This window comes from Desmodus rotundus, chromosome 12, assembly GCF_022682495.2.
Source record: "Desmodus rotundus isolate HL8 chromosome 12, HLdesRot8A.1, whole genome shotgun sequence".
Lineage (NCBI taxonomy): Eukaryota > Metazoa > Chordata > Mammalia > Chiroptera > Phyllostomidae > Desmodus > Desmodus rotundus.
In genome coordinates, this window is record NC_071398.1 from 40,371,581 (window position 1) to 40,399,183 (window position 27,603).

Consider the following 27,603-nt stretch of genomic DNA (forward strand, 5'->3'; position numbering starts at 1 on the left):
GTCTAACTTAGCTTCAGAAAGGGTGAGGTCATTTCTAATTCCAATGGGTATCAGTTTGAAGTGGGGTATTTGAGCTAAAGCCTTGGTTTTATTACGAAAGTTTCTAATTGTATCCTGTGAACAAAGACAACAGATGCACTAAGTGTATGCAAATACTTTCACTGCCGTGTAAATAAGAATACTTGAGAGTTTAGAAATCTTTTGAAAGCTGTCAAAGTGAAAGACAAAGATCAGCACTGATACCTGCACGCTGTCCATTCCCATCGTCTGCAACCGTGTCCGGGTGACGTGTACACGTTTGCCTGCGGAAGGGACAAAGCTCAGACACTGCGAGTTCCTCACCTGCTCCCACTGTCCTGGCTAGACAAATGCTGCTTCTTTGAAGGACTTGGGGTCACCTCCACTGTGGACATGGTACAAATGAGACCAAACAGAGGTGGGATTTGGTCTGAAATATGACATTAAGTCAACATTAATGACAAGGTCAAGTTACATTTTTGAGTACTTATTGACTCAATGCAAATCTTTTAAGAAATATTCACCTTCAGAACAAATCTATTATGATAATGCAAAAAACTTTATTTAGAGTTTAATACCATAGAGGAGGGAAAGAGGGTCACTTAGATTTCACATTCAGCTCCAGGTCCCAACTTTCAGCACAACTGACGGGGTTGGAGACTCTACACTGGTAATAGCCAGTATCTTCCTTCTGGACGGGGTCTATGGTGAGGCTTCTGCGGTCCTCGGACAGCCTCCTTCTCTCCGAGAGCTGCAGATTCCTGCCGTTGAACAACCACTGGATGGTGAATGCATTTGTGTAGCAGGTCAGGACCACGGCGTCCTTATTGTCTGTGACTGTGGTGTTGCTGACTAGGAGGGTGGGCTTTTTCACATGCCCTGTGGAGAAACGAAGAATGTGACTCATTGAGAATGGGCTGGAGATGTGGAGCCACGCTGCTTCCTCAGAGTTCTCAGCCACGCTCAGTCCACTGTGAGCTATGTAAAGGTCGGCAGAGTATGGTCCTGACATTTGCAGAAAGAAAACTGTCTAAGTTCAGGTGACAATACGTAAGGTCTGTGGGACTGAGCTTTAGCAACTGTATCTCCCTGTTCCTCACTTTATTCTCAGTGAAGGAGAATGAATTCTTGGCTGCCACATTTCATGGTATTTGCCATAAAATATTCACAGTATCTGATCTAAATCATAGGACGGAAGAGCTACTCAAATCAGAGGCATCTGTTATTGATTGACTCCAAGACATATTACCCCACGTTAATAGCTAGTGAATGAAGAGCTTCAAGAAGCACCTTGTATCCTCAGTTGCTTTCTGGGGATGCTTGCTTTTCTCTGACCTCTTCTGAGTCCCCCAGGGCCATCAGCTAATATCTGAAGAATTATTGAACTGCTCTCTCCACACACAGTCTCAAGTGAAGGCCCACCCTCCTCTTCTGCCAAGATGTGATTCTTGGGGCTGAGGTGTAGTTGGTGACCAGCTCAGGAGCCTTGTGACTCAGGCACCTGTTAGCCTGTTACCCACTCAGCCCTTTTTAGGAGTTAAAGCACAACCTGACACAGGCTCCCCAGGGTATAAGGAGTCAAGATTCCAGGGACAGGTTTCTAGAAAAGTGCTTCTGATCTCAGCTCTGTGAGAATTTCAAGGAACTCCTCAGATCAGAAGCTGACCAAGCCCTAAAGCCATTTCTCATGGCCATTGTCATGGGAAGGGCCTCGGGGGCTGAACTGAGACTGGTCCCTCTCTGCTGAGTTACTTTCACCAGACTGGTCCTTCTACCTGCAGTGATTGTCTACAGGGCTGGAAACTGGGAAGGGAACTGGGATCTTGGGGAATTTGTCTCCACTGTGTGTGCCCTGCACTAAATGCCGAATCCCAACCTGGGACATGATGCAGAGGGGCACGGAGGCAGAAACCAGAGTGTCAGTCCTGTGTGTCAACTGGAAGTCACCCCCCGACACCCAGAAGTCAGAGCAATCACTCACGGTATACATTAAGCCGACCGAATCCTATTTCTTGTCTTGAACCTGGAAGGTTGACTACTACGGTATAGACTCCCGCATCCTTCAGAGTGACCTTCTTTATCAGCAAGGACCCATCATAGATTACATCCTCTCGACCACTGTTTGCAGCCCCGTTTACATACATTCTTTGGTTTATGAAAAGAGACGCGATGGCATGCTGGCTGTTGGCCCTGTCCCCCCTGTACCACACAAAGCCTGTGTAATTGGGAGGTACGTTGCAGAGACGTAGACGCACACTTTTCCCCTCAGCAACATGGGTCGGCACAATAGCAAGTTGGGCAGAGGTGGGCGGGCTCCAGAAGTTTAAGAGTGAGACTAGGAAAGAAGAAGACATTGGTCAATGTTTGGGTCTGTGCATTGGGATGGCAAGATAAAGTCCTGGGTCCTGAACAGGTCTCTTCCCTCCCAGCCTTGGTCTGCGCGTACTTTTGAGTGTGTTTCCAATGATGAACGTCAACGGCAGGCCGCTGCTACTTCAGATCTTCTGAGCCTGTTATTTTTTTCTGTTTTGAATACTCTCCTCCAGGGGTTGGGGTGGCTCACCCCCTCACTGCTCTCAGACCCCTGCTGACACTCAGTGGCATCTTGAAAGACACCCGTGCTGACAACCTTCTCTAAGATTGTCTGTCTTGACTTTCTGACCTGCCTCTGCTCTGCTTCCCTCGTGGTGCTTGTGGGTACCTGACGTAACGTCTAGGTCGTTCCTTGACCCTCACTCTCCCACAGATCATGAGTTCCATGCGAGCAGGGGCTTGTCTGATTTTTTTTTTGTACCTTTAGTGACTGCAACAAGCTGCCAAGGCCTGTAGGTGAGTGAATGAGTGAGCCCAGGGTCCTGCACCTTCTGGGGTGCATTTGCTTGTTTCTGTGGTTGGTAGTAAAGGCAATGTGTAGCACACCTGGTTAATTTTTTGGTATTTTCTGCCATAAATCATTATTAGTATTATATCAGTTTTCATAATTCAATATGATGAATAACTTAAGAAATGAACAGAAATTGAGGTTTTTTTGCCTCTCACCACTTCAACATTATGGGATTTTCTTCTTGCTGAGCCACCTTCTCCATTCTACTGTGCTCTTTTTTTCTTTACTTTCAGTCCAGACAGAAGCCTTCCCTCTTTTCTCAGAGCACTGGTCTCTCCAGCAGACCCCAGCCAGTCTGGGTGTCAGACCCTTAGTCTACCCCAAAGAATTGTCTCCTACTTACCAGCCAGCAGGAGCCCTTGCCAGTGGACCAGTCTTCTGTGGGTAGAGACTGACGGGGATCCCATAGTGTCTGCTGCCTGCTCTGTGGCTGCCTCTCTGAGAACAGTCTGAGGTTCTCACCTCTGTCCAGAATGGTACAATCTGCTGTGTTTTATACCTGCACACTGAGTTTATTCTGGGGAAGATTATGATTCTTGTCATATGGCTGGGGGTGGGGTCTGTGCCCAGGACCCTCCCACCCCCTGACCTCATTTTTGCCACTCTGTCCTTTCTTACTATTTTGCTGGCCCCCTACATTTTGGTTTTGGGGAACTGTTAAGGCCTGTGAATACCACACACGGGACACAGTCAAACTCACGCACAGACACACACACACAGGCACACACTCACATGCTGTTTTAGGAAAAGCACAGGCCTGGAGTGACCGGGTTTCAGGCATTCCCCACAGCTCCCTGTCAGGTGAACAGTAGCCTTTCCCACAGCCTCTCTGTTTCACATTTGACTTTTCCCTTCAGCGCAGGAGTTCTTGGGCTGCTTCAGAAAAACGTGTCACAGGGATGTCACCCCTGCTGTGCGTCGCATCACCTGTGAAACTCTCTAAAGATTGTGATACCCAGGTGACACCTTAGAAATGCTGCTTCAGCGGCTGCCTACCTACCATGGATGCCCAACCAGAATGAGATCTTGTGACATGGACGGAGCCCTTCCTCTTCTGTGCACAGGGCAAGTCTCCAGATCGCATTAGGCTGCAGAGGCTGACTAGGCAGGGGTGCAGTGGACCAGAGACTTGGCAATTAACGAGCTCTCAGGACAGGTTGATCCTACTGGCTTGTGAATTTCACTTATAATAGCAAGGCTGATGGGGGCACATGTGTCCCTGAGAGGGTGACCCGCTCACCCCAGCACTGGCCTCTGCTGTGTATTGTCTTGGGTGTGTCAGCAACACACAGAGAGCCCCAAGTGTCCCCCAAATGGGGACTATTTCTGTTTGTGACACAGAAACCCAGCTGGGCACTGGGTCTTCCCAATGTTGTCAGATGCTCTGAGAAGGTTTTATTTCCTCACAGCAGGAAGGTCACAGAGATGACTCTGGGGGTGAGAAGGGGTCAAGCTTCGGGATAATTGAGGAGGGGACCCTTCTTTTATCTCAGGTTGTCACCAGACTGCTTTTGCTCCCAGGGACAAAGACTCAAAACCAGAAGTCTCAGTTGGGCCTGCAGTGATTGTGGGGGTGTCCTGCTTGTCTTTGAAAACAGGACTTTGGTGAAAGGTCAGGTGCCTGTGGGCTTCTAGGTCATGGAGGGACAGTCTCAGGGAGACTATTCTTCTCCTTGTCTGCTGGTGGAGCCTGTCCCTGTGCTCCCTGACTGTTGGGACAACCTCTGGTTTCTGCCTGCGAGTCTTTCTTGCTGTCACCTTGCCTGGCCCGTGCTGTAGGGAGAGCAGAGAGATCCCTGAGGGGGCAGGGCTGCTGGGCCCTGTTAAAGAAACACCCACATTTATTGAGTGTATCTGAGCCAATCTTACATCATATGCCTAGAAGCAACATCTGAAATCCTACTAAGGATGAGTTTTGTAGCTTATTATGTACATTCATATAAAAGTAAAAGATGAAAAGAGTTACCTGAAATCAATTAGGAGTTAAGAGAAAGCATAGCAGGTAAATCTCTAAAACTGGATAAAAGGCAAAATGGAGAAACACATACCTTTTTTTTTTTTTTTTACAACGGTGGGAACAAGATAATCAACATTCACAGCATATGGAGAGGGTGGGCGGGAAGCCAGAGAACATGAGAAGCTCTGTGGTCTCCTATTCTGGTGCCAGAGCTCTGCCTTTCAATGGGTTAACAGAGAAAACTGCTCTTTGTGTCAGAGGTATGTTTCCAAGATGCATAAGAACAGGAGACAGGGCTCGCTTAAGGAGGTCTGACCTTTGCTAAGAAAGCTATGTGCCTGGGATGTAACTATGTACCATCACCTGCCCACTTAGGAATTTCTGTTCAGAGCATCCCGTGTGGTTACTTTTGCTCACTGAGCTTGTCACACTTATTGCACGGCCCCTTTTTGTTCAGTCACTGGAAGGAGCAGTGGGAGAGAACGGGCTTGAGGGAGGGGCCTAAAAGGGCTTTTTAGATCAAGTGATAAAAATAAGGTGTCATCTCCACCTCCTTAGCCAAAGCCAGATTCAGGGGTAAATTTGCCACGTGTTGTCTGTGAGGCTCAGTGTCACCCTTTGGAGGGAAGGTGAAGATTTTCACCAATGCAGGTGCTGTACCAGGGATGCTGACCAGGATCCAGAGGCTGGGAGCTGACCCTGAGCCCAGGACAGAGGCAGACTCTGACTTCCAGGCTGAGAGAACAGTCAGTCAGAGCTCTGTCCCTGTGTGTCCTTGGCCCCCTGCCTCCATCCGAGGGCAGGGTGAGCCCAGTGAGAAGACAGACATTGTCCAGAGTGTTCTGAGTCCATTGTCAGGAGAACCTTCTTCTTATGGAAATGTGCTCTTTCAAAAGGTAATCTGTCCCCAAGATTCCAACAAAATGGCTATGTGAGAGCTCTCCTGAGACTTTTGGGAGAGGATTTTGGTCTGAAGTGTTTATCCCAGAATGCCCTGTGTCTCTCTTCATAATATTGGAGTGTTGCATCCAAGTCATCTGTGTCCCTCTCTGTCATCTGCTCTGGGCCTCCCCACAGAGCCCAGGAGCTGGAGCAGCTGCATGTGGCGACTCAACCAGGGGACCCTGTGGGTTCTTCTGTTAGAGGAGTGGAGGACCCAGGGGCCCTCAGCCTCTCTGAGATGAAAGTAACCACAGATCCTGGGTTCCTCTGTCCCATGCTACATGGGAAGTGTCCCGGGATCCCCAGGACAAGCTGGGGTGGAGATGTCACCAGGGTCCACAGGCAGATGTCTCCCAACCAAAGACCTTGGGGATGGGGAGTCATTCCCTGAGTTTTTGAACTCAGGGTGTGCTTGATCCATCTTTGGTGATGGCACTACCTGGGGTGAAGAGGGATTCAGAGAGTCTGTCAGGTCAGGTCTCTATGAAAAAAGGAAGGACACAAGGCTGCTGTTCCAGCCACGAGAAGCTGATTAACTTCTCAAGGTCACTTACAAGTTGGGGGTAGGGAGTGCCGTGACTTTCTGGGAATAAAGGGGGGTCCAACCTATCAGACTGAGGAGGTCCCTGTTCTCTCTCTCCTGATGATACAAGGGGTAAAGGCCCAACCTAAAACATATCAAGCCCTTGGTGACCTCCTCCCATGCGGACGCCAGTTTCTTCATGTCTGTAAGGAACACGCCCTTACCTCAAGTGTCACACAGGGTGACAGGCTTCTGTTGTGCGCCTTCTCTTATCCATTGAATGAGTGTTTCCTGAGCATCTGGGATGTGTCAGTCACTGGGCTGGTCCCTGAGATCTCACAGAAAGAATGTGTGTGTGTGTGTGTGTGTGTGTCCTGTATTCATGAAGTTTATTTTGTAACAGTGGGACAGGCGTTCACGTAAACCACAGCACTAAAAATCAATGACAAACCAAAGAAGGGCAGTGAATACAGATTTCTGGTGCCTCCAGAGTTTGTACTTGAGTCTAGGTTGTTCTGGGGATCACAGAGCGCACTTCTGAGAAAGTGATTTTTTGCCTGAGAACTAAAGTGTGAGTGGCCATTTGCCCAATGAAGGACAGAGAGTGGTAAGGGAGACATTTCCTGAGAGGGCTACCCTGGTCTTTGGTGGGCAGACGCCTGGCCGGGCAGAAAAGCTGACAGACTCCAGTGTGGGCAGCTTGAGAGTGAGAACGTCTGTGGACTGAGTGATGTGGTGAGATTCAGCTCTGCTGAGCTGTGGGTGCTGCTGAGGTGAGGTCAGCAGCCCCTTGGGGGGGCTCCTCTAACTGATGGACAAGTGGAAAAATGTGCAAGGAAAAGTCATGTTACAGTTAGGAAATTTAAAAAATTTTCTATTGAATGTATACTTTTAGCAATATTTCCTATGTGTATATATAATTTTCAAATTATTAATTGAGTTATAGTTGACATATAATAACTTTAACACATTGGAAGAATACAACTTATTAGGTTTTGCCAGATGGATGCACCAGAGAAGTTGGTACAATGAAAATAATAAACCCCTCCCTTACTGTTAATGTCTCCTCAGGCTCTTTTCTAGTTTTTCATTTTGCCCCTTTCCCACCTCCTTGCCCAGTGTTAAAAAACAAAAAACTGTCATCTGTTTTGGTCATTATAAATTAGTTAGCACTTTTTAGAATTTTCAAAATTTAAAACATACAGTATGTAATTACAGGTGAAGGTTGACTTTTTGACTGAACATGATTATTTTGAAATAGTTGCTTTTTATCAATTAGCTCTATTCCAATTTAAAAATGTACCAAATTTATTTTTCCATTCCCTATTCATGGATATCAGTGTTTTTCTTAATTTGGGGCTTTTACAAGTAATCTTGCCGTGAGTATTTATGCCCAAAAGGTCTTTAACACAAACATTAAGTGCTTATAAAACCACTAAATAGCTAGAGAAGTGCAAGTGAGGGAGCTGCCACTGGAAGTCTGGTCTCAAGGTCGCACGGCCACAGCCCCACCCAGAGGTACGGAAACACCTGCTTCTCCATGTAAAGCTGTGTGTCTGCCACAGCCCACCCATCAGTCACCACATTAGAGGAAATAATGACCTTTCTCCCTTCCAGCTTTCAATTACACACAAGGGCACCTCAGAGGCTGGATTTAATTCACAGCTGGAAACTCAACCACTGGGCTTGAAGAAAGGCAGTGTTTAACCATTCAGTCCCCTGATGGAGGAGAGGAGGAAACACAGAAAGGGGTGGAGCAGAGATGCCAGGTGCCCACAGCCCACACACGGCACGTCCGAGTCCACCTGCAGGCTGTGTGCCTCTGGGGGAGTGACCCTCTTCTCCCCGAGGAGACTCAGGATTCTCATGTGATGTCATAGAAAGATATTTGTTCTACTTCCCTCATTCTTAGGATGGAGATACTAAAACTCTTGGCATTTTCAACGTAATAAGGATGATAAGAATGTCTTTTATCTTGAATAGGCAACTTCTGGCCAGACTCTGGAGGGTCGCAGGGTGCGGGCAGGTCACCAGAAAGACAAGTCTTGCTTAGAAGCCTGGAATTTTACTGTCAATGTAAAAATTGCTTAAACTTGTAGAGAATTATAACGAATTTATTTGAATCAACCTGAACACAAATGCTGGGAAGCCCAATCTCAATAGACTGGAAAAACTACTTACAGTTTTCTATAGGTTGGTTAATTTCATGATAACAAGGCAGAATGTGTTTTTGGTAAGGTTGGTGTATATGTCCCTTTGTCTACATTCATAAGGTGATCAGAGCCTGTTTAGTGAGGAGAAAAGCTGTGTGTTTACCAGAAGAAGCAGAAGGTTGAGAAGCCCTCTAAGGAGAGATTTTGGCCAAGGGAAACTAAAAGCTTCTGAACATTTACCTAGTTTAGTTTTAATTGTACCATTTGTATGCTAAACCAATCTAGAGCACTGGGGTAATGGGCACAATAAAAAGACTATACAAGAGGTTAAACATCCAAAATAAATTGCATTATTTGCCCAGTGAAATAAGTCTCCCAGTCACTGTAACTCAGAGGAAATTTCCCAATTGGGATGAATATTTTTTTTCCAACAATTGGCTTTTGTTGAGGATGTTGCTATTCTTCAAGGGAATACCTCAACCTAGTGAGAAAAACTTAGAAATTATAACTAACACATATTTGTATTCTTGAGATGATGACATTTGGATAAATTCAATGACCATAAATTAAATTAACTTAAAGAAAGAAGGAAATGTTTTCAGGAGCCATGCAATGATTTTCCAAAATTTTATTTGGACAGATAGAACATCTGCTATACACTTTACAGGCTAAAGTAGGATACATTATTTAGTGATTTTTTTTACATTAGGAAATAATCTTTTTAAAAGCCAAGTGTGTTAGCTCATGTGCCTATGAAAAGTGTAGGTAATTGCATCGCTATAGATAAGATTGATTTCTTTTTTTAATGTCTATGTACATGAAGGGAGGCAGAAACGTTTTTTGCTTCTGGCGACCATGGGCTGATATTGGTTTTGCCTCCCTGCTCCGTGTCCAGGCAGTTCTGCCCTCACCCGTTTAACTCCTAGACAGTAGCCTCCCCAGGAGACACGGTCCAAAACTCTCAGCTCAGTGAAGCACCCGGGTGTCTTCCAAACCACGCAGGGCGGGGCCTAAAGTCCTTGCCTTTCTCAGCAACCCGACCTATCGACAATCTCAGCAAGGGTGGATCAAAGTCCCAGCTGGTCATAGTGTGACTGCAACACTGCAGGGCTGGCCCCAAATTCCCAGCTCTGGCTGGCTCCTCGGCCTCCAACCCCAGCAGCAGGAGCGGCACGAAGCTTGGTAGGGGGCAGTGCCTGTGCTCTCCAGAAATGGGAGACTGGTTCTTTCTTTGGGTAAGGTTTTAGTTATTTATTTTAGAGAGAGGGGAAGGGAGGGGGAAAGAGAAGGAGAGAAACATTGATGTGAGAGAGAAACATCTTTCAGTTACCTCTTGTACGTGCCCAGACCCACAACAGAGGCATTGCCCTGACCAGAAGCAGCGGCACCAGCTGAGCCTTACAGGGGAGGGCTCAGTCCTCTTTCTTAAGCCACTTAGTTAAATCACTGTCTGAGTCTCTACCCACAGCCTCCCAAGAAAACAGAAGGCCCCTCAGAGACAAGGCTGGCTGTAGCCCGCAGGTGCCTCCGTGGGACCCAGGTATGGCCTGCGGTCTTTCCCGCACTCTGAGCTCACCGTGTGCACTCTCCCGGCCGGCACTCCAGTGATGGAAGTGCTCCACACTGAACGCATGCGCTCGGAGTCCCACAGGCGCAAGGGGTCTTCACTGATTGCCAGTGCCAGACTCCACACACTTCCCTCTCCCTTCTCCACGACTGTGGGACGGGGACCCCCCCTGTGGGTGAGGCCCCTCACTCCTCAGGGTAGAACGCTGTGCAGGCAGGATTTCCCTCTGGTTCCTCAGCTGCCACAGCTGCTGCACGGGGCTTTCACAGACCGCATTCCACCCCCTCTTACCAGTCTCTGTGTATCATCTTCTCGGTCACTCTTTCACTAGAAGTCATAACACCCACCGATAAAAGAAAAGGGCAACTTTCTCTCATTTTTAAAAGCTCCTCTATCTGGGCCAATAATCCAATTAACAGAGACAGATTAACAGAAGACAATGTAAAAAGTATACTATTGGAATAGGACAAATCACTCTTTTGAGGCCCTCTTTGCCAGAGCTGGCTCGACTGACTCTTGTTTTACGAACCTCTATCCTCAGGACTAGAAAATTCCTGGAAGCACCCTGAAGGCACAGAGGTTCTGAAAACTCACAAAACCAGATGTGCCAGACTGCACTGCCTGGACGCTGCCGCCAAAGGTCACATGAGAGCAAACTGCAGCCCCAGCAACACCAAAGGAAACACCCTGCACCACAGCCACCCCGATGACCTAACAAAAGCGCAAAGCCCCTACATTCATTGCTGGTGGATGTCTGCACACCAAGCCCCTCTCCTCTCTTGGAGAGTGCATACAAACTTTACTCTCTGCATTTTCTTTGTGAATTCTTTCACAGCCCGTGTCACTGCCTATTCTAACATTTTGGTGACCTTTATGGGGAAATTCTCTATTTCTCCCTCATCTCCGTACCCTAAGACTTGTAAATAGGGGAGTAGCGGGCAGTGGAATCTCACCCCAGGCTTACCTCCTAACCCTGTCTCTGTGAGGTTTGGCGAGATCATTCGAATGCTTTCCCGCTTCTCTGTGCTCTGTGGACAGCCTCCTCCTCACCCAACGTCACAGCCAGTTGTCGTGAGTCTCTGACTCTCAGGACATTAACACCCACTGGAGGAAAGTGACAGTTCTGTAGACACCTTCTGGTTGAAACCCCCCGTGACAGGTCTGTAGCTTTGCAGGGACTCAGCCTCGGGTGGGATGCCTCCTGACCATTTTCCCTTCTAGGTTTCGTCTCATCCTACGACTCAGGGACGCCTGGCTCTCGGGCAGATCTTCGTGGTCGGTCTGCCCTCGGATTTGGGGGTGCTCAGCCCTGGCAGCAGATCTCCAGGTTGTTTGAGAAAGCGACGCCCATCTCAGACCTTCCCTCAGCACGTTCCCATCCCTGAGGCGCCTTTCCCTTCCTTTCGCAAAATCCTCATCACGGGTAACACTTAACCGACCCCATCCAAGGACTCCCTGTTGGGATATCTCCTTACGAACCTGAAGGTTCTGGTATTTACCGACCTCCAGCCCAAGTGCTTCATTTTCTATTGTGCTATGGCCTGGATCCAGTACAAACTGGGTGACCAGGGGGTTTTGTTACAGGCGGGGGCTGGTTCCCAATATATTATTACAGAACAGATCCCCCCTTTCTCTCTCTGGGGTTCCCCCCCCAACCTATTAGGTTCGAAATGCCCGCCGCCAGAGGAAAGACATCTCTCAACGCCAGAGATTGGTGAAAAGGAAAGAAATTATTTATTTAAAAGTTACACAGACTTAGAGAAATGACTTAATGTCTTCATTAAGATACTAAAGTCCTCTAGAATACCCACAGTGCGCAGTCCTTCCCTCTCCCTCTGCCCAGTCTGGGGTACCGTGTCTCAGGAAAGGAAGTACAAGTCCGTGATTCAGGCTCCCGGCACCTTCAGCTGTGTGGCTGCCGCGATTTCCAGTTAATCCAGAGCCATGTGGTACCTTCTCATGGCCCACCAGCAAGAGTCCTTTCTCCCCGGCTCTGCTCTCCTGCTGCCTAAGCCGCGTGGCAAAAAGGAGCACCCCAATACCACATGGTCCTCCTTCCTCTCCTCTGAAACTGCATGGTCTTCTCTATTCACTTCACCAAAGCTGCATGATCCTCTCCCTTCTCCCCCAAAACCTCGTGGTCCTCTGTCTTTATGGCTGCCGTGGCTAGGTTTAAATCCCAGCACCAGACTTCCTCTGCAGCCCCATTTCCGACTCCTCCTACAATCAGTTACACCTGCCAGCATCCCCGTATTCTTCCAGCTTTACTGGGCTGCCATAGTAAGTCCGGGCAGGTGTGGCCCATGGCACGGAGCCAATCTTCTCCAAGCTCTCACGCAGGCACTGTAACCAGGGGGAGTTGCTTCCCAGTTACATCTTGGGTTGAAGTCACTCCCATCTTCCTGGCTCAAAGCAGGGCCACAGCTGTTTAACATATCTATGCAACCAGTTAAAGGTTATAGACATGTTAAATGACCGTGCCAGGGGTTAGCTGCAAAGCTATTGCTACACAAAACAGCACTGAATGGCCCTGTTCCATGTGTCCCTTCCCCCAGCTCAGGCTTGTTGGGGTGAGGACATCCTATATATATTTTTCTAATATTTCCTGGACACCTTGAGTTCTGGACCCCATTACAAATCCCTTCTTGGGGCCCTCCTCTTGGCTGCGCCCTGCTTCAGTTTGGCCCATGGACAGAGCTCTTAGCTATAATACTCTCTTCCAACTTTGACCTTCACTGTCACCATCTCCATCCCCTCCTCATGTTTAGTTCTGGAGAGAAGACAGGATTTTAACTTTCAGCAGGGATTCGAGGCCTCTTTCTCCATTTAAATTAGCCTCACTCATACATTTTCCCTCCTTTCTCTGACCATTCTACTTACATCGCTACCATGGCTCCCCACTCTTATCTATCCTGCTTCAGAGGAACTGCTGTATTTGCTTTTCAGGTCAGCTGCCCTCTAACCCCGTTAGGCCATGCTCTTTTCATCCCTATCCCCCAGCAGGGAGTGAGGCTCTTCCTGACCTGCCTAACCCAAGTCCTGCCCGCAACTCCCGTTTCGTTGTACTAGGCTTGGCCCCACTGTGCCCACGTTAAGTGAAATCTAGGGTGCAAAAGGGAGAAAATCTCACCACCCCCTCCCAGACTGTAAAACACTCTAAATTCTCCTTCCGGAGACCTGGGAGATGCTAAATCCTGGGAAAAAAAGGGCAATTAATGCTAATCAGCCTCACTGCTGGTTGCAAAAGCAGCAGGGTGCCTACCTCTCAGTGCAGAGGGAAGAAAATGGCATTTTAAAACCCAAGATGATTTTCTGCACCTTTGCCTAATTCTTTATCACTCCCTCCAGGAATTTTCCCTTCTTCTCCTCCTCAGGCCTCTCCTCCCCCTCCCACCTAAGACTGGCTTTCTCCCAGCCATTCCCTGTTCTAGCTGGCTGTCCCTTTCAGGAACCCCCTGAGCCTCGGGCCGAACTCCTCTGTGAGGTTGCTGGATGGGAGAGCATTATTCAGGCCCAGGCTCCCTTTTCAACGTCTGACCTCTCCCAAATTTGAGGTTGGACTCAGCAGTTTTTGTTCAGACAAATTTTGAGGAGAAAAATTATTATTTAAAGGGGGAAAACCTTAGCTATATCTGAGCAAATCAATTTAGTTTAAGTTTACTTGATTGTGGCTATAGGATCAGTTTGCAGCTGTCGATAAATGCCTTGTGCTGTGTCGGAGCTGTATTTCTTGAAAGTGAGAGTGTGTTTGCCAGTAGAGGAAACTGTGTTTCTAAAGGTCATAAAATATGTTCTTGAAAGGCAACCTAAAGAATGCGAGCTGATCACATTTTATTATGGGAAACTGAGGTTTCTAAAAGTTAAAAGTTCAAATTGAATTGGAAGGAATTGTATTGTTTTAATAATAGGAGGCGTAAGGGGTGGAGATGCAGTTTGGAAGGACGGATTGAAAGTGAGTTGTTCTAAGGAAAGTTATTTCTAGAGGGATAAGTAAGTTTGCTGAAGTTGCAGAGAGGTTTGTAAAGGTTGTAAATGTTAGAGTGGTCACATAACAGGGTGCGGCCAGGGCCCCCCCCAAAGTGGGGTTTGTAATGGGGTCTAGAACTCGGGGTGTCCAGGAAATATTAAAAACATAGGATGTCCTCACCCCCACAAGTCTGAACTGGGGGATGGGACACCTGGAGCAGGGCCATTGAGAGTTATTTTGCATGTCAACAGTTGGCCAGCTTCACACCTGATTTGCAAAAATGGTTATTTTACATATTTATAACTGCTGCTTTGAGCCAGGGAGATGGGAGTGACTTCATAACTGGGAGGCAGCTCCCCCTGGTTACAGCGACTGCACAAAAGCCTGGAAATGGTTGCTACACACCACGGGGCCATGCCTGCCTGGAATTACTATGGCCGCCCAGAAAAGCTGGAAAAATTCGGGAGTGCTGGCAGGTGTGGCCGATCGTGAGAGGAGTTGGAAAAAGCGATGCAGAGGAAGATTCGCGCCGGGAATTAAACCCAGGCGTGGAAGCCAAGCGTGTGGACTAGGTGGTTTTGGGTGGGAACCATGCAGTTGTGGGCTTCCTTAACCACAGTGCTTTGGAAGCAGGAAAGCAAGATGTAGCAGCGATGCAGAGCTCTCTCTTAGCAGTTTGGAAGAATGCAGGCGAGATGTTGTGGGAAGGAAAGGGGTGAAAGGACTCTTGCTGGTGGGCCAGGAGAAGGTGCCACGTGGGTTTGGATTAAGAACTGGAGATCCTGGCAACATAGCTCATGGTGCTGGGAACCGTGGGAGGCCTGCCAGCCGAACATGGATGACCGGGACGGACTGGGGGCCACCTGAGCCACAGACTTCTATTTCTTTTTTCCTGAGATACGGTACACCTGACTGGGCAAAGGTGGGGTGGGAGAAGAAGGGGTGGTGTGTGTTTTGAGGATTTTCAAGGGACTTTGGGATTTTAACAAAGACATTTAGTCATTACTCTAAGTCTGTGTAACTTTTGTATAAACAGTCCCTTTCCTTTTCACCAAACTCTGGCATCAAGGGCTATGTTCCTAAGGGGGGCAGGCAAGGCAAACCTAGTAACAGGGGACCCTGGGAGCGGGTGTGTCCATTTGGTAACAGTATCTTGTCCCCCTCCATGGGCCCGTTCTGTAACAGTCAGTGACGTGGGCTGAGAAAAATTCACAAAGAGAAGAAAGTGCAGAGAGTAAACGTTTTATTTTACTCTCCCGAGGGAAAAGGGCTGGGTGCAGAGATGTGCACCGGGACCAGCACCAGCACCGGCCCTGCGGGGTCAAGGCCGAGACTTTCTGTCGGGTGATGGGGCGGGTGCAGAGCAGGATGTTTCGGTTAGGCTGCAGCTTGTCTCGATGTCATCTTTGAGTGCAGGGTCCAGTGGTCCTCGTGGTCTGGTCTGTCCTGTTTCATAAGTTCCCGGAGCCTCTTCAGGGCATTTCCAGTAACTTTCTAGTCCTGAGGACAGAGGTTCATAAAACAATTAGGGTTAGCTTGCTTTATGGGGTCCAGCTAGCTCTGGGAGAGAGGGCCTGAGAAAGTGGCTTTTGTCCTGTTAGTTACTTTTCTTCACTGGGCTTGTTATGCCACGTGGCCCCCTGAGCTTGTCAGGGTTACTGCACAGCCCCTTTTTGTTAACAGTCTCCAGAAGTAGCAGGTGGGACACAGCAGGCATGAGGGAGGGCCCAAAAATGCCTATTGAAGAAGGAGAGGTAAAAGAGGCTCTTGATTCATCTTCTTAGCCCTAGCCAGGTTGGCGTGTGAATTTCCTGTGTGGCTCAATGTTGCCCCCTAAAGGGCAGGAGTAGACCTGCAGCCGATGTCAGGTGCTGCACAGGGATGCTGACCAATGCAAGGTGAGCCTGGAGACAGGTCAAACATTTTCCAGAGTACTATGAGTCCAGTGTCAGGAGATCTGTCCCAGCAGGGGGATGTGCTATTTCAGACAGAGCTCTCTGCTTTCAAGTGTTCAAAGGGAGGGTCTGGGGAACATTCTCCTGAGGCATTTGGGATAGGGTGTTGACCAGGAGGGTTGATTCCCAAAATATGCTGTGTGTCTGCCATCACAGCATGGGGGCATTGCATATAACTCATCTGTGTCCATGTCTGTCATCTGCTCTAGGCCTCCTCCCAGGGCCCAGAAGCTGGAGCAGCTCCATGTGACGACTCAACCAGGAGACCCTGTGGATTCTTGAGTTAGGAGTAGGGAGGTTCCCATGGGACCCTCAGCCCCTCTGAGATGGAAGACTGCAGATTTTGGGTTTTTCTGTCCTATCCTGTACAAGAAGTTTCCTTTGTTCCTGAGGACATCATGAACTGGTGACATGTCTTCAGAAAGTTCAGGCACATGTCCCACAGTCTGGGGACTCTGGGCATGAAAAATCATCCCCTGAATCCTTTAAGGTCAGGGTGTGCTCTTTCCTCCCCTGGCAGTAACTCTGCCAGGGGTTGAGGATCCAGAGTTCCTGTCAGGGCAAGTGTCTGCGAGAGCAGGAAGAACACAGGCCTGAGGTGATGAGACAAAACCCACACTGTGGGCCTGTGGAGGGCTGTGATTTTCTGGGAATAAAGGGTGGTCCAGCCTTTCGCTGTTAGGAGGTTTGTTTCCTGCCTTCTGACTGTACAGGAAGTAAAGACCTGACCCTGGGATGTCCCCAAGCATGTGCTGTTGTACTCTCAAGTTGACACCAGTGCCTTTGTGTGTGTAAGAAGCCTACTTTAACTTCAACTGTCACAAAGGGTGACAACCTTCCATTGTGTGGTCTTCTGTATCAATTTAATGAGTGTTTACTGAGCATCTATGATGTGTCAGGTTCTTGGCTGGGACCTGGAAAGTCCAAAGAGAATAAGACACGTGCGGGCCCTGCACTCATTGAGTTTACTGTGTAACAGAGGTTTCAGATAAATTACTACTTGAGGAATTAATTCTAAACCAGTGAAGGGACATGAAAAACAACAGCAACAAAACAAACCTTCCGGTGTGTACACAGCATGCACTTGAGTCTCAGCCGCTCTCAGGATCACTAAGAGCCCTTCCAACAAAGTGACCTCTTGGCTAAGGCATGAAGAGTTATTGGCCATTTTCCCTTTCAAAAACAGACGATGGTAAAAAAAAGTATCTTCCTACAGAGGACTGCCCTTTGGTAGGCTGACGATGTGCTGGGCTGAGCAGAAGATGGAGTCTGCTCTGGGGAGCTAGGAGAAGAGTTAGGAAGTCTGTGGAAGGGTTGACACTGGTGAGGTTGGACCCTGCTGGGCTGTGGGGGCTGCTGAGGTGGAGTGGGTAGTGCCCCAGGAAGGCTCAAGGTATCACTGTACTTCTGCTGCCCCCTGGTGGACAAGCAGGAAAATGGGGAAGAAAAAATCATGTTAGGCATTTTTTTGAGTTTTCTATTTTCTTTTGAACTTATACCTTAGCGATATTTAATATGTGTGTATATACTTTTAGCATATTTATTCAGTTTTTGTTGGATATCATAAGCCTAAATATAGAAAGTATACAATTTATAAAGTTTTTCCAGAGGCATGTACCAGAGAAGCTGTCACAATGAGGATAATGAATGTGTCCCTTCTTCTTAAAGTCCCTGCATGTCCTCTTGTCATCTCTTCATTCTGCCCCTCTCCCACCCCTAACCTGGTGTGAAGAAAACTCACAGGCTTTCTGTCATTATAGGTTCATTTGTACTTTCTAGAATTTCCAGAATTTGAATCACACAGTATGTAATTTTAGGTGGAGTTTGGCTCCTTGACTCAACACAATTTTGACATAGTTCTTTCTTTTTGATCTTTTCTTTCTGTCTCGCTCCAGGGATGCATTAATTTTGTATATCCATTCACCCTTCATGGACATTTGTGTTGTTTCCAATTTGGGGCTGTTCCAGTAAACCTGCCACGGACATTTGTGCAGAAACATCTTTAACACAAAGAATTAGGTGTTTGTAAAATTACTGACTAGCTACAGAAACAGAAGTGAGGGAGCTGCCACTGGGAGCCTGGTCTCAAGGTTGCACGGCCACAGCCCACCCAGAGGTACAGAAACACCTGCTTCTTCACATAAAGCCGTGTCTGCCACAGCCCACCCATCCGTCACCACAGCAACAGAAATAATGGTCCCATCTCCCTTCCAGCTTCTGAATTAAACACAAGTGCACCTCAGAGGGTGAATTTGACTCATATCTGGATTCTCAGTCACTAGCAGTAGGGATCAGGTCGTTTTTAACCTTTCAGTCCCTTTGATATAAGAGAAAACATAAAAGAAAATGGAGCACAGAGGCCAAGGCCACCAGACAATGCACAACATTTCTGAGTCCGCTTTCAGACAGTGTGAGTCTGGTGAGGGTCCCACAACGCTCAGTGCACACTTACAACTTACTGTGAGGTCTTTATTTGCATTGATAGTGCGCGTCAATCTGAAAATATGGGCTTTCTATTATTCTTTTATGTCATTTCATGGTAATTATTACTTACCTTCTTACTATCTTGGAAGGTTACATCTCACAAAATGCAAAATTCTTTATCAGTTGCATTTTGATCAAATCTGTAACCATGGCATTGTAAGTTCTGTCATTTACAGTCATTGTTTTACTCTAACCCATTTGCAAATGTATCTTTGGAAAGGTTCATATAAAGAACTCTGACTTTAAATTATATGTATCCAGCCCTGGCTGGTGTGGCTCAGTGGATTGAGTGCCCACCTGCAAACCAAAGAGATGCTGATTTGATTCCCAGTCAGGGTGAAACCGGAAAAGACACCAGCGTTTGAGCTGCCTGTCACTACCAAACCCAATAAGCAATGACAGTGATTGAATCTTTATGGGCACTTTATTCAGATGGCTGGCAATCCGAGAAGATGGTGGGTTCGTACCCTGACAGACCATCTTCCCCTCTTTCCAGGCCAGTCTCTTTATAACAGGGAATAAACAAGGTGCAGTGAGGGCTTTGAAATAACATTCCTGTCCTGGGCAGTTAGCTGTTCCCGGGGGTGGTGGTTGTCTGTCTCTTCCTGGAACACAAAGGCCCAGATGCCTCCAGTTGTCCCCAGGCGGTAATCTTTAGCAGTGTCCCAGGAGGTCACTGTTTTCCCAGGAGCCAAGACAGGCCTTATCTGTAGTTTCTGAAACAAAAGCTTTAACATATACTTACTTGCTAGGCTTCTAACTTCTTACTTTAAACTAAAAATTTTCAACTCTTGAATCCCCTATCAAGGGCACATGCCTGGGTTGTGGGCCAGGTCTCCAATAGAGGGCACTCGAGAGGCAACCACACATTGATGTTTCTCTCCCTTTCTTTCTCCCTCCCTTCCTTCCTCTTTCCCTAAAAATAAAATCTTTTAAAAAATAAATTATATGTATCTAATCAAGTCATATCTTTGAAGTAAATGAAGATTTGTGGAACCCTAAGGAATATCTGGATTCATGGAAATACAGGCAAATAATCAAGACAAATGAAAATTGATTCAAAATATTGCTAATTTTAAATCTTTGTTTTCCAGATATAAGGAAACTTGTTTTTTCCCCTCTAGAGCAATCTGTAAAGCACACCCTCATAAGCAATACTGAAGCCTTTATATTTTTCTCCCTACCTAATCCCTGGAGAATTCATCAACTCCTAATGAATGAATATGATTTCCATGGCAATATGTTTATTTGCATAAATCAGTAAGAATCTATTCTGTTCATATAGCACCAGTTTCCCTATGTGGTTTTATTAGCCAAGTCTTTGTCTGGAATGTGATGGTGGAAAGAGTCACTCCTGGGCTCTGGATGTCATGAGAAAGCCTTGAGGAATTAAAATTGAATTTGAAGCCAATAAGGGCCCCTTGGAGAAATGGCCTGGTACCTTGCTTGGTCACATGGTTTACTGCAGTCTTTTCAGGTAAGAAACAGAAGTTGCTTTCCTGTAGATGGCAAAGAAGGAACCTCCAGACATGTTGGAGCCCTCAAGAACTTGAGGAACCCACCCAAACCTGTAGGCATTGCAGGCAAAGCCAGGTGGCAACCGTGTGGCTTGTCCTCTGTGTCACGATGGGCTGACTGAAATTCAGTCTGAAGGTTCCTTGTGAAAACCCAGCAAAGCAGATTTGAAAGAGTATTACATGATCTACTACTGTTCTTGTTGTATTCATGAAAATTATCACCAATTTGAACTGGGCTTAATGCAGTCTCTTTGTAAAATAACAGTGATTTTAGGGAGAGAAATCATGTTTCACTGGAAATTACAATGTCCATTGTCACCCACAAATTGAATTAAATCCGAATTTTTCTAGTTCTTTTCCAAGCTAACATTTCACTTTTCTTTCATCACTTGTGGTGGAATTATTGAGAACACTGATGCAGTGTCGGCAACACAGAATTTATCTACTAGTTCGCCTCTCCCTGTTGGGGGTTTAAGGTCAATCTCTAGTCCTGGCTTTTCCTGGCTCCATCCTTTCCTAGAACCTACGGCAGCCATTTTTATTTTCATTTTTGGGCCACATCTTCAATATTTCATAGCCTTCATTGAGTGAGGCATCCAGGCTCTGGGAGATTCCCTCCACAAATGGCCTCTGGCCAACGGTCTTGCCTTTTGGGATATCTGGTTTCACCTTCTCCCTCTTGACTGACGCATGCATAGATCCACAGGCAGGGGTAATTCCACACTGGTAATCTCCAGGAAGCAATTCCAGAAGAAGAGACCCTTGTCTCTACTCCCAAGAAGCAGCATGGTGCCAGGTCATTAAAAATAAATCCATCTCAAAAGCCAGAGTGGGTAGAACAATAGTCCCCATTTCAGACCCTCTTTGCCAGAGCTGGCTTGACCTACTCTTGTTTTATGAGGCTCAATTCTCAGGGCTAGAAAATTCCTGGAAGCACCCTGAAGGCACAGAGGTTCTGAGAACTTAGAAGACCAGGTGTGCCAGACAGCAATGCCTGGACACTGCAGCCGAAGATAACATCAGAACAAGCTGTAGCCTATGCAAGACCAGCTGAAACATCCTGCACCACAGCCACCCCAATTACCTAACAAGAGCTCAAAGCCCTTACATGTTGTTGCTGGTGTATCTTTCCACGCCAAGCCCGTCTCCTCTCTTGGAGAGTGAATAAAAACTTTACTGCCTGCACTTTCTCTCTTTGTGAATTCTTTCACAACCTGTGTCACTGGCAACTTTAACACAGGTGACAATGAGGATACATTTATTAATCTGGGGACAATGAGGCAAGGAAGGGCTTAGCATAGAAGATGCAACAGGAGAGCCTAGACTTGGCTGACATAGCTCACTGGAAAGTCAGAGCAAAGGGGGTTTTAGGGGCAGTTCAAGGGGCCGGCCTGGGACGAGCTGCCAGCTGCCCATTGTCTTAGATTTTAGGAGACGTGTGAATGTGAAGGCAGAGCTTTGGGAAGAAGAAGAAAAAGGACGTGGAGCAGGCTGCTCCTTAGATGGAGGGATTGCAAACTGGGAACTTTGTCTTGAGGCTTTTATCTCTTTCCTGCAGGCAGGAATCTTCAGGAAGGTCTCAGGGGAAGGGCTTCAGTGGAACATATATGGGCTTTCCAGGTGCATTTTTAATATGCTGATGTGTCAAGAATAAGCACATGGGGGCAGGGGCTTTGGAAATATTTTTTGGTCCACTATACTGTTTGACTTTTATTTTGAGTGTTTCTGACGTTTAATGGGGCTTTTATTTGTTACTGACTTCACCTGTCCTGGGTGTAGCTGCTACAAATGACATTAATTGGGTCTCTGTTCTCTATCTCCCAGACCAAGAATATGTAAGCTAAGTATTCTTTGGTTATGGAGGAGACGTATGGACCATTTGTTTTCAAGTGGCCTTTGTTAGCAGAGGTGAGTTCTTGCCAGTCACCAGCTAGCTGGCTGTAAATGGCTCAGATAGTTTGGCCTTGTGTTATCTGTTTCCCCATTCTGCTTGCCCTAGCTTCTTCCTGTCATAGGGACCTCAAAAGGCTTGGGTAGTTTAGGCTTATTGTATGTCATCGTGAAGGTAAGGACAAAAATGGGGTGTGGTTTGAGGCTTCAGGAGATAAGAAAGTTATTCACGTGGAGATGCCAAAGCAAAGGTTTGGTAAAACATTGTTTGCCAGACATCTCCATTTCAATGCCCCTCCTGGAGCTGGTCCTTCTAAATGGGATCTAGACTTTTAAGGGAGAAGATCAAAGGAGTATTTTTCTAAGTCTTTTGTTTTCAACAAGGAGATCAAAATAAATATCATAAAAACACATCTGGGGTGAAAACTCCGCTTCCCTTCACGGCAGAGCCACGGCTCTGAGGCCGGGTCACCAGTCTCACGGAGAGCTCAGTTCTGGTTCACCTAGTGTGTCATTAAAGTCACTGAGTACCTAAGATATTGCCAAACGACATAAAATACTGAAATGTCATTCATTTATCAATGTAGATGTGTCAGCTTTCAATTTCTTAGTACAAAAGTAATAAAAGGTAATTTGAATCTTCTAATAAGAATGTTTTGTGCTTTGTTGTCCACAGCTTTCCTCTGGTGGCTGTCGTAGTTCCCGGAAAGTAACTCTTCATGTGCTGTGACATTACCACAGCTGTTCAGTAACAACTAGGGGCCCCGTGACCCCGGCTCACGCCTCAAACTGGCGTTTACTCCATCATTACTTACTGCTTAATGGTTGCTTTTGGCTGTGTTTTTACATGCCCTTATTTTAGTTAGTACTTGCCTACCTTGTTCCTGCCTGAGACTCTCAAGTCATGCCTCTGTTGTTGAGGATTTAGGGAGGGGTTCTTGCCGAGGGGTGCTTGCTCGGTCACAATATCACATAAGCACTTTTATGTTTCAATTAATGTCGCTCCTAAAATGCATACAGGGTGAATGCTTCAGGGAAGTCCTGGCGGGACTCACAACAACAAGTGGGTTTATTAGAGGCCCTGGAGTCATGGCGACTTTGTGGGACCTCTATTTTCTTCGTCAATAAAAGTATTTTGTACAAGTGCAGGAGACATTCTGATGGTTCATTCCTTGTCCATTTCTTGATTCTGGATGTGCGTAATGGACTTGTACCATGTGCTTACCAGGCTGTGTCCTGGGCCCTGGGGACACGGTAGTGGATGAGAGAGACAAATCACACATACATGCTGATGTCCAGCTATGTACCTGACAACTCGTATCCAAAAGGCACTTTAATGTGCCTTAAGGTTTTTAATCCCAGCCAAATTACTGACTTCACTGTGCTTGCTCAGATTTTTCCTGAATCCTTTTGCATGTTCCCAACTTCTCTCTTTTCCTTACTCCCCCCATCCACTTATTCAGCAAATCCTCTCAGCTCTGCACTCAGAGCAAATCCCAGAACTGACCTTTGCACCCAGGCTGGTACAGTCACCCTCCCCTGTCACCTGGATGACAGCACCTGTGTTTTCACCGGTCTCCCTGCCCTCAACCAGCAGCCACCCACACCCTTACCGACACGGGGGCTAAAACAGATTAACACCGGTTCTCTCACCTTTGAAACACTCTGGTCGGGCTAGTCCTGAAATTAACAGAAACAGATTAGAAGGAGAAAACTGAGGTTTCACCCATAATATATGAGCATTGGGAAATCACATAAGCATAAAAATTTCAAAGGCAATGAGGTGACATTGAATATATATGACATGTTGGACAAAATAAAAAGAGGAGGGGAGAATGGAACTGCAGATTTCGGAAGTTGGAATGGGTGATTTACAGGTAGTTAAGAAAAGCAGAGCCTACAGGGTAGGAGTTTTTTTTTCCTGGGACAGTGGAAAGAGTGCGACCCAGGATTCTAGTCAACTAGTGTCTGCCTAAAGTTCTCCTATTTACCATAATTAATCCAATTAGGCTGAGGTAAACATATGATTCCTTCCTGAAGCAAATTTCCAGGCTGGATCTTTTGGCAGAAATGTGGGGAGGGTCTAAACTTGTTCTGAATTTTTAGTGGGCATCTTAAAATTAACATGCGCCAAAAGGAAGGGCAGGGTGGGAGAACTTTGGTTCCCCTCCCTTGTCACAGATCCTGCACATTTCAGTTCTGCTCCAACCCTCCTGTGGCTCCCCAGGTCACTGCGAGTAAAGCCAGAGTCCTGGCCGAGGGCCCCTCTCTTTCAGACCTTACCTCCTCTCACGTTCTGCTCTGTCTGCTCCAAACACTTTGCCTCTTTCTTGCTGCTCCAATATTTTTACATAGAAATAAATACAAACCACCTCAACATGCTTTATTTTATTGTAACACACTATAACATTTTATTACTGTTCTTGCTGTTAGGTTTATTGAGTGATTCCCCAGCCAGCAGGTCAGGTCTGTGAGGACTGGGACTCTGAGTGTTCTGTGTCACAGCCACGTCCCCAGTGCTTAGGACAGTGTCAGGCAGATGGTGAGGTCTTGGTTTGTGTCTTATAATAAATGAGTAAAGAATTTATACTTGTGATACTAGTTTAAAGAGTGAAATAAGGAGCATTAGGATCTCACATGACTTGCATTCTGACCTTCGGTGAAGGACCAGGGAACAATTTCCTGAAGAGGGGCATCTAATAGAGAGTGAATCTGGGCTGACCTAGAGCTCATGCAGAAGGAGAAACACGAGGTCCAGGCAGAGGGCACAGCATGTGCGCAGGCCTGGGGGTGGGAAAGGGGAGTGAAGTAACTGAGCTCACCCGACTCCTTCGGTTGATGAAATGAGCTCATACGACCAGCTGTTGTCCTTAGTGCGCCCCCGTGGGCACATACCCGGAGTGCTCCCACTTGCGAACAGTAGCAATAGAGGAATAGTGTTGTCTCCTTGTGGCCCCATGAGCAATTTACAACATCAAACGTCGATTGGAGCTCGACTGAGGTATAAGGGACAGACAATAAACCACACTTATGTAGAGTTTAAAGTCTGATGTGTTGGCACGCGTACACACTCCGTGGATATCCGTTTCACCCGAAGTAACCACATGCCTTTGTCATCCTCCCTCCGCACTGCAGCCCACTCCCACAGTCGTCAGGCAAGTCAGTCATCTTCCGTTCTGGGGATAGATCGCACTTTTAAAAAGCCAACATAGTTGAAATCACATAGTATGTTTTTTGTTTAACTTCTTTGTTTTAGCATACATATTTTATGAGGTGAAGTTTATACGACATAAAATCAATCATTTTAAAGTGAACAATTCAGTGGCATTTAGTGTAATCACAATGTTGTGCAGCCACCACGTCTACCTGGTGCTAAGACATTTTTGTCACCCCAGTTGAATCCCCGCACACCTTGGGAGGACGCCCCCGTTCCCTTTGCCTCTAAACCCTGGAAACCACAAGCGCGAATCCTGTCTGCTTCTCCTTGTGTCCAGTGTCCTATGTTTCCTGTCCTGTGCGCCCTGCAAGCCTGTGTATCTGGTGCTCTCACTTGTCTTAATGTTAGAGCAGTAACAAGAATCTTTATGGCTTTATTTTTTTCTCCCACACTTGCGTTTTAACCCCCTCATCTGTGCAAGTCTGAGACAATGGCAACTCCATTTCACAGCACCAGCTCAACAGGTAGGCTGGACCCTCACTCATATTCCTCCACTTCATTCTGACCCCCCAAGAGCCCTGGTGCCTTACACTCCTAAATCATCTTGAACCCCTATAATCCTTAACACCCTCACATACCTGGGCTTTATGATTTCTCATCCTGACTCTGAGCGGACCCCATTCCTCCAACCTCTTGCTCTATGCCCACCTCTGCTTACCCACAATCCACCTCAGGCCAAGTTGCCAAAGATTTCAGCCAAATACCTTAGTGGCCATAAGGAGCAGAAAAGGAAACAGAACCTGAGGATAGATTTACTTCCCATTTCCCAGGCTCTGGGTGTGGACTTGCTAAGGACAGGCCCACGGCGTTTGTAAAAACAACAAAGAATGAGGACACTGGTGAGTGGCCTGAGCTGCAGGTCCCAGAGGGCCTGGCCGAGGGTCATTCAGGGCAGATCTGCAGGTGGCTGACATGAGAGGATCCTGCATGTTTGCCAGAGTTGTTGACCAAATATTTTAAAAATGTTTCTGAGCTCTTGTTCCTTAACTGTGCAATAAAAATGGATGTGGAATAAGAACACTGCTGACGGCTAGACCACTGGAGATGGGCGCTCGCTCATGTCGGCACATCCTCTCAGATTCTGGGACAAGGGCCTATCTGAGGCAACACGTGGTCCTAGAAGAATCTGTGCAGCGAAAAGAAAAAACCTTTGTTGTGGAAGCCAAGTCAGAAAAGAGTGGGAGTAATTGGGAATAATATTTGCAGGATGGTAGCTTGAGGAGGAAAAAATATTAGAAGTTAATTATATGGTAGGGATTGACACTGTGAGCAAGATGATAGGATCGACTAATGACAGGTGGGTGATGTAGGTGATGTAAAAGTAACACATAAATTAGACAAATTTAAAGAGGCAAGAGAGAATTTATTTAAGGCCATGCAACAGGGCAGTGAGACTGAACTCAACACCCCTGGAACAAAAGCCTGCTGAGTGTAAAAACAGGGGAAGGAGCACAGGGGGCTGCGTTTGCTAATTGACTGCAGAAGAGAAAAGTAAACTTTCTCATGAAACCCTGACAGGAGGTCCTTTCACAGGTTGGTTGCAAAGGTCTCTACCCAAGCTATGCCTTCCCTTCCTCAGCCCCCGGGCCCCCTACACCAGGGGGTGAATTTCAGGGAAATGGGGTTAGGCATTTGAGACAGGTCTTCTATGGATTATAACACTGACAAGAAGTTTTCAAGAAGACTTACGTATATTTTAAAAGGGCAGAGAAAGCATCTGAAGTTACAAAGTGCAATTATATATATATTTTAAAAATGCTCTAAAAAGTTGAGGTCAGAAGACTCTGTGAGGAAAAACCTGTCTGATGAATTATTAAGGTCTCCAGGTCATAACAAAACTGCTTTCTGCACAGTAAAGGAAAACACAACTGAGTATCTTTCAGCCAAGACCCAGTCTGCATCTCTATCAGTTCCCAGAAATATATAAACAAGTGCATAATAACTGAGAGTCCCTGAACAGGGCCAGGATCTGATCTTACGGGAGGCTATGCTTCTGGAATTTTCCAGGGAAATATTACATTTCTCTTTAACCATCTTTTCTAGATCAAACATCATCTCCAAGGAAGAAGAGTATCTTGATTCTACAACATGGCTGGTGTCACTTGATTTGGCCTGAGTAATTATGTAAGTCAGAGGAGCTGACATTCACCACATAGTTTGCTCTGATGCAAATATTTCTATGACACCTAAGATAAAAATTTTAAGTGTCTTTAGATTCAAAAGCATCATCCTCACCCTTCACTTGCTGTCTCTGTAGCACTGGGTGATGCCCTTTTCTGCAACAGATACCACAATATTCATCAGGCCAGACTTAGGTCCATACCGAGTGAGGTAATTTCTAGTTCTATGTGAACATCAGTCTAATTAGAACATAAAGCCAAAGCCTCAGTTGTATTCCCAATGTTTCAATTTATATCCTGTTAACATATAAAACCGATTCATACTAAATTTATGCAAATGAGCCCATTGCCACGAGGATAAGAATACTCAGGAAGGTTTAAGAATATACTGGCGGAAGTGAAATAATGA

At 46.6% G+C, this 27,603-nt stretch overlaps 1 protein-coding gene across 1 annotated transcript; it reads right to left on the reverse strand.

The window, feature by feature from the left end:
• Positions 1-616: 616 nt before the first annotated feature.
• LOC112319998 (cell adhesion molecule CEACAM21-like) lies at positions 617-3,309 on the reverse strand. The gene is made up of 3 exons (XM_024577396.2): positions 3,246-3,309; positions 2,000-2,353; positions 617-897 (listed from the first exon to the last, which is right to left on the reverse strand). Exons 1-3 carry the CDS (start codon positions 3,307-3,309, stop codon positions 617-619), a joined length of 699 nt encoding a protein of 232 aa, XP_024433164.2.
• Positions 3,310-27,603: the final 24,294 nt, after the last annotated feature.

Excerpts from the sequence above, each read along its gene's own strand:
- LOC112319998 (XM_024577396.2), bottom strand. The coding sequence starts at position 3,309 with ATGGGATCCCCGTCAGTCTCTACCCACAGAAGACTGGTCCACTGGCAA. Across the intron at positions 2,354-3,245 it reads GCAAGGGCTCCTGCTGGCTG|TCTCACTCTTAAACTTCTGG; the intron begins GTAAGTAGGAGA and ends CTTCTTTCCTAG. Across the intron at positions 898-1,999 it reads CGGTCGGCTTAATGTATACC|GGCATGTGAAAAAGCCCACC; the intron begins GTGAGTGATTGC and ends GTTTCTCCACAG.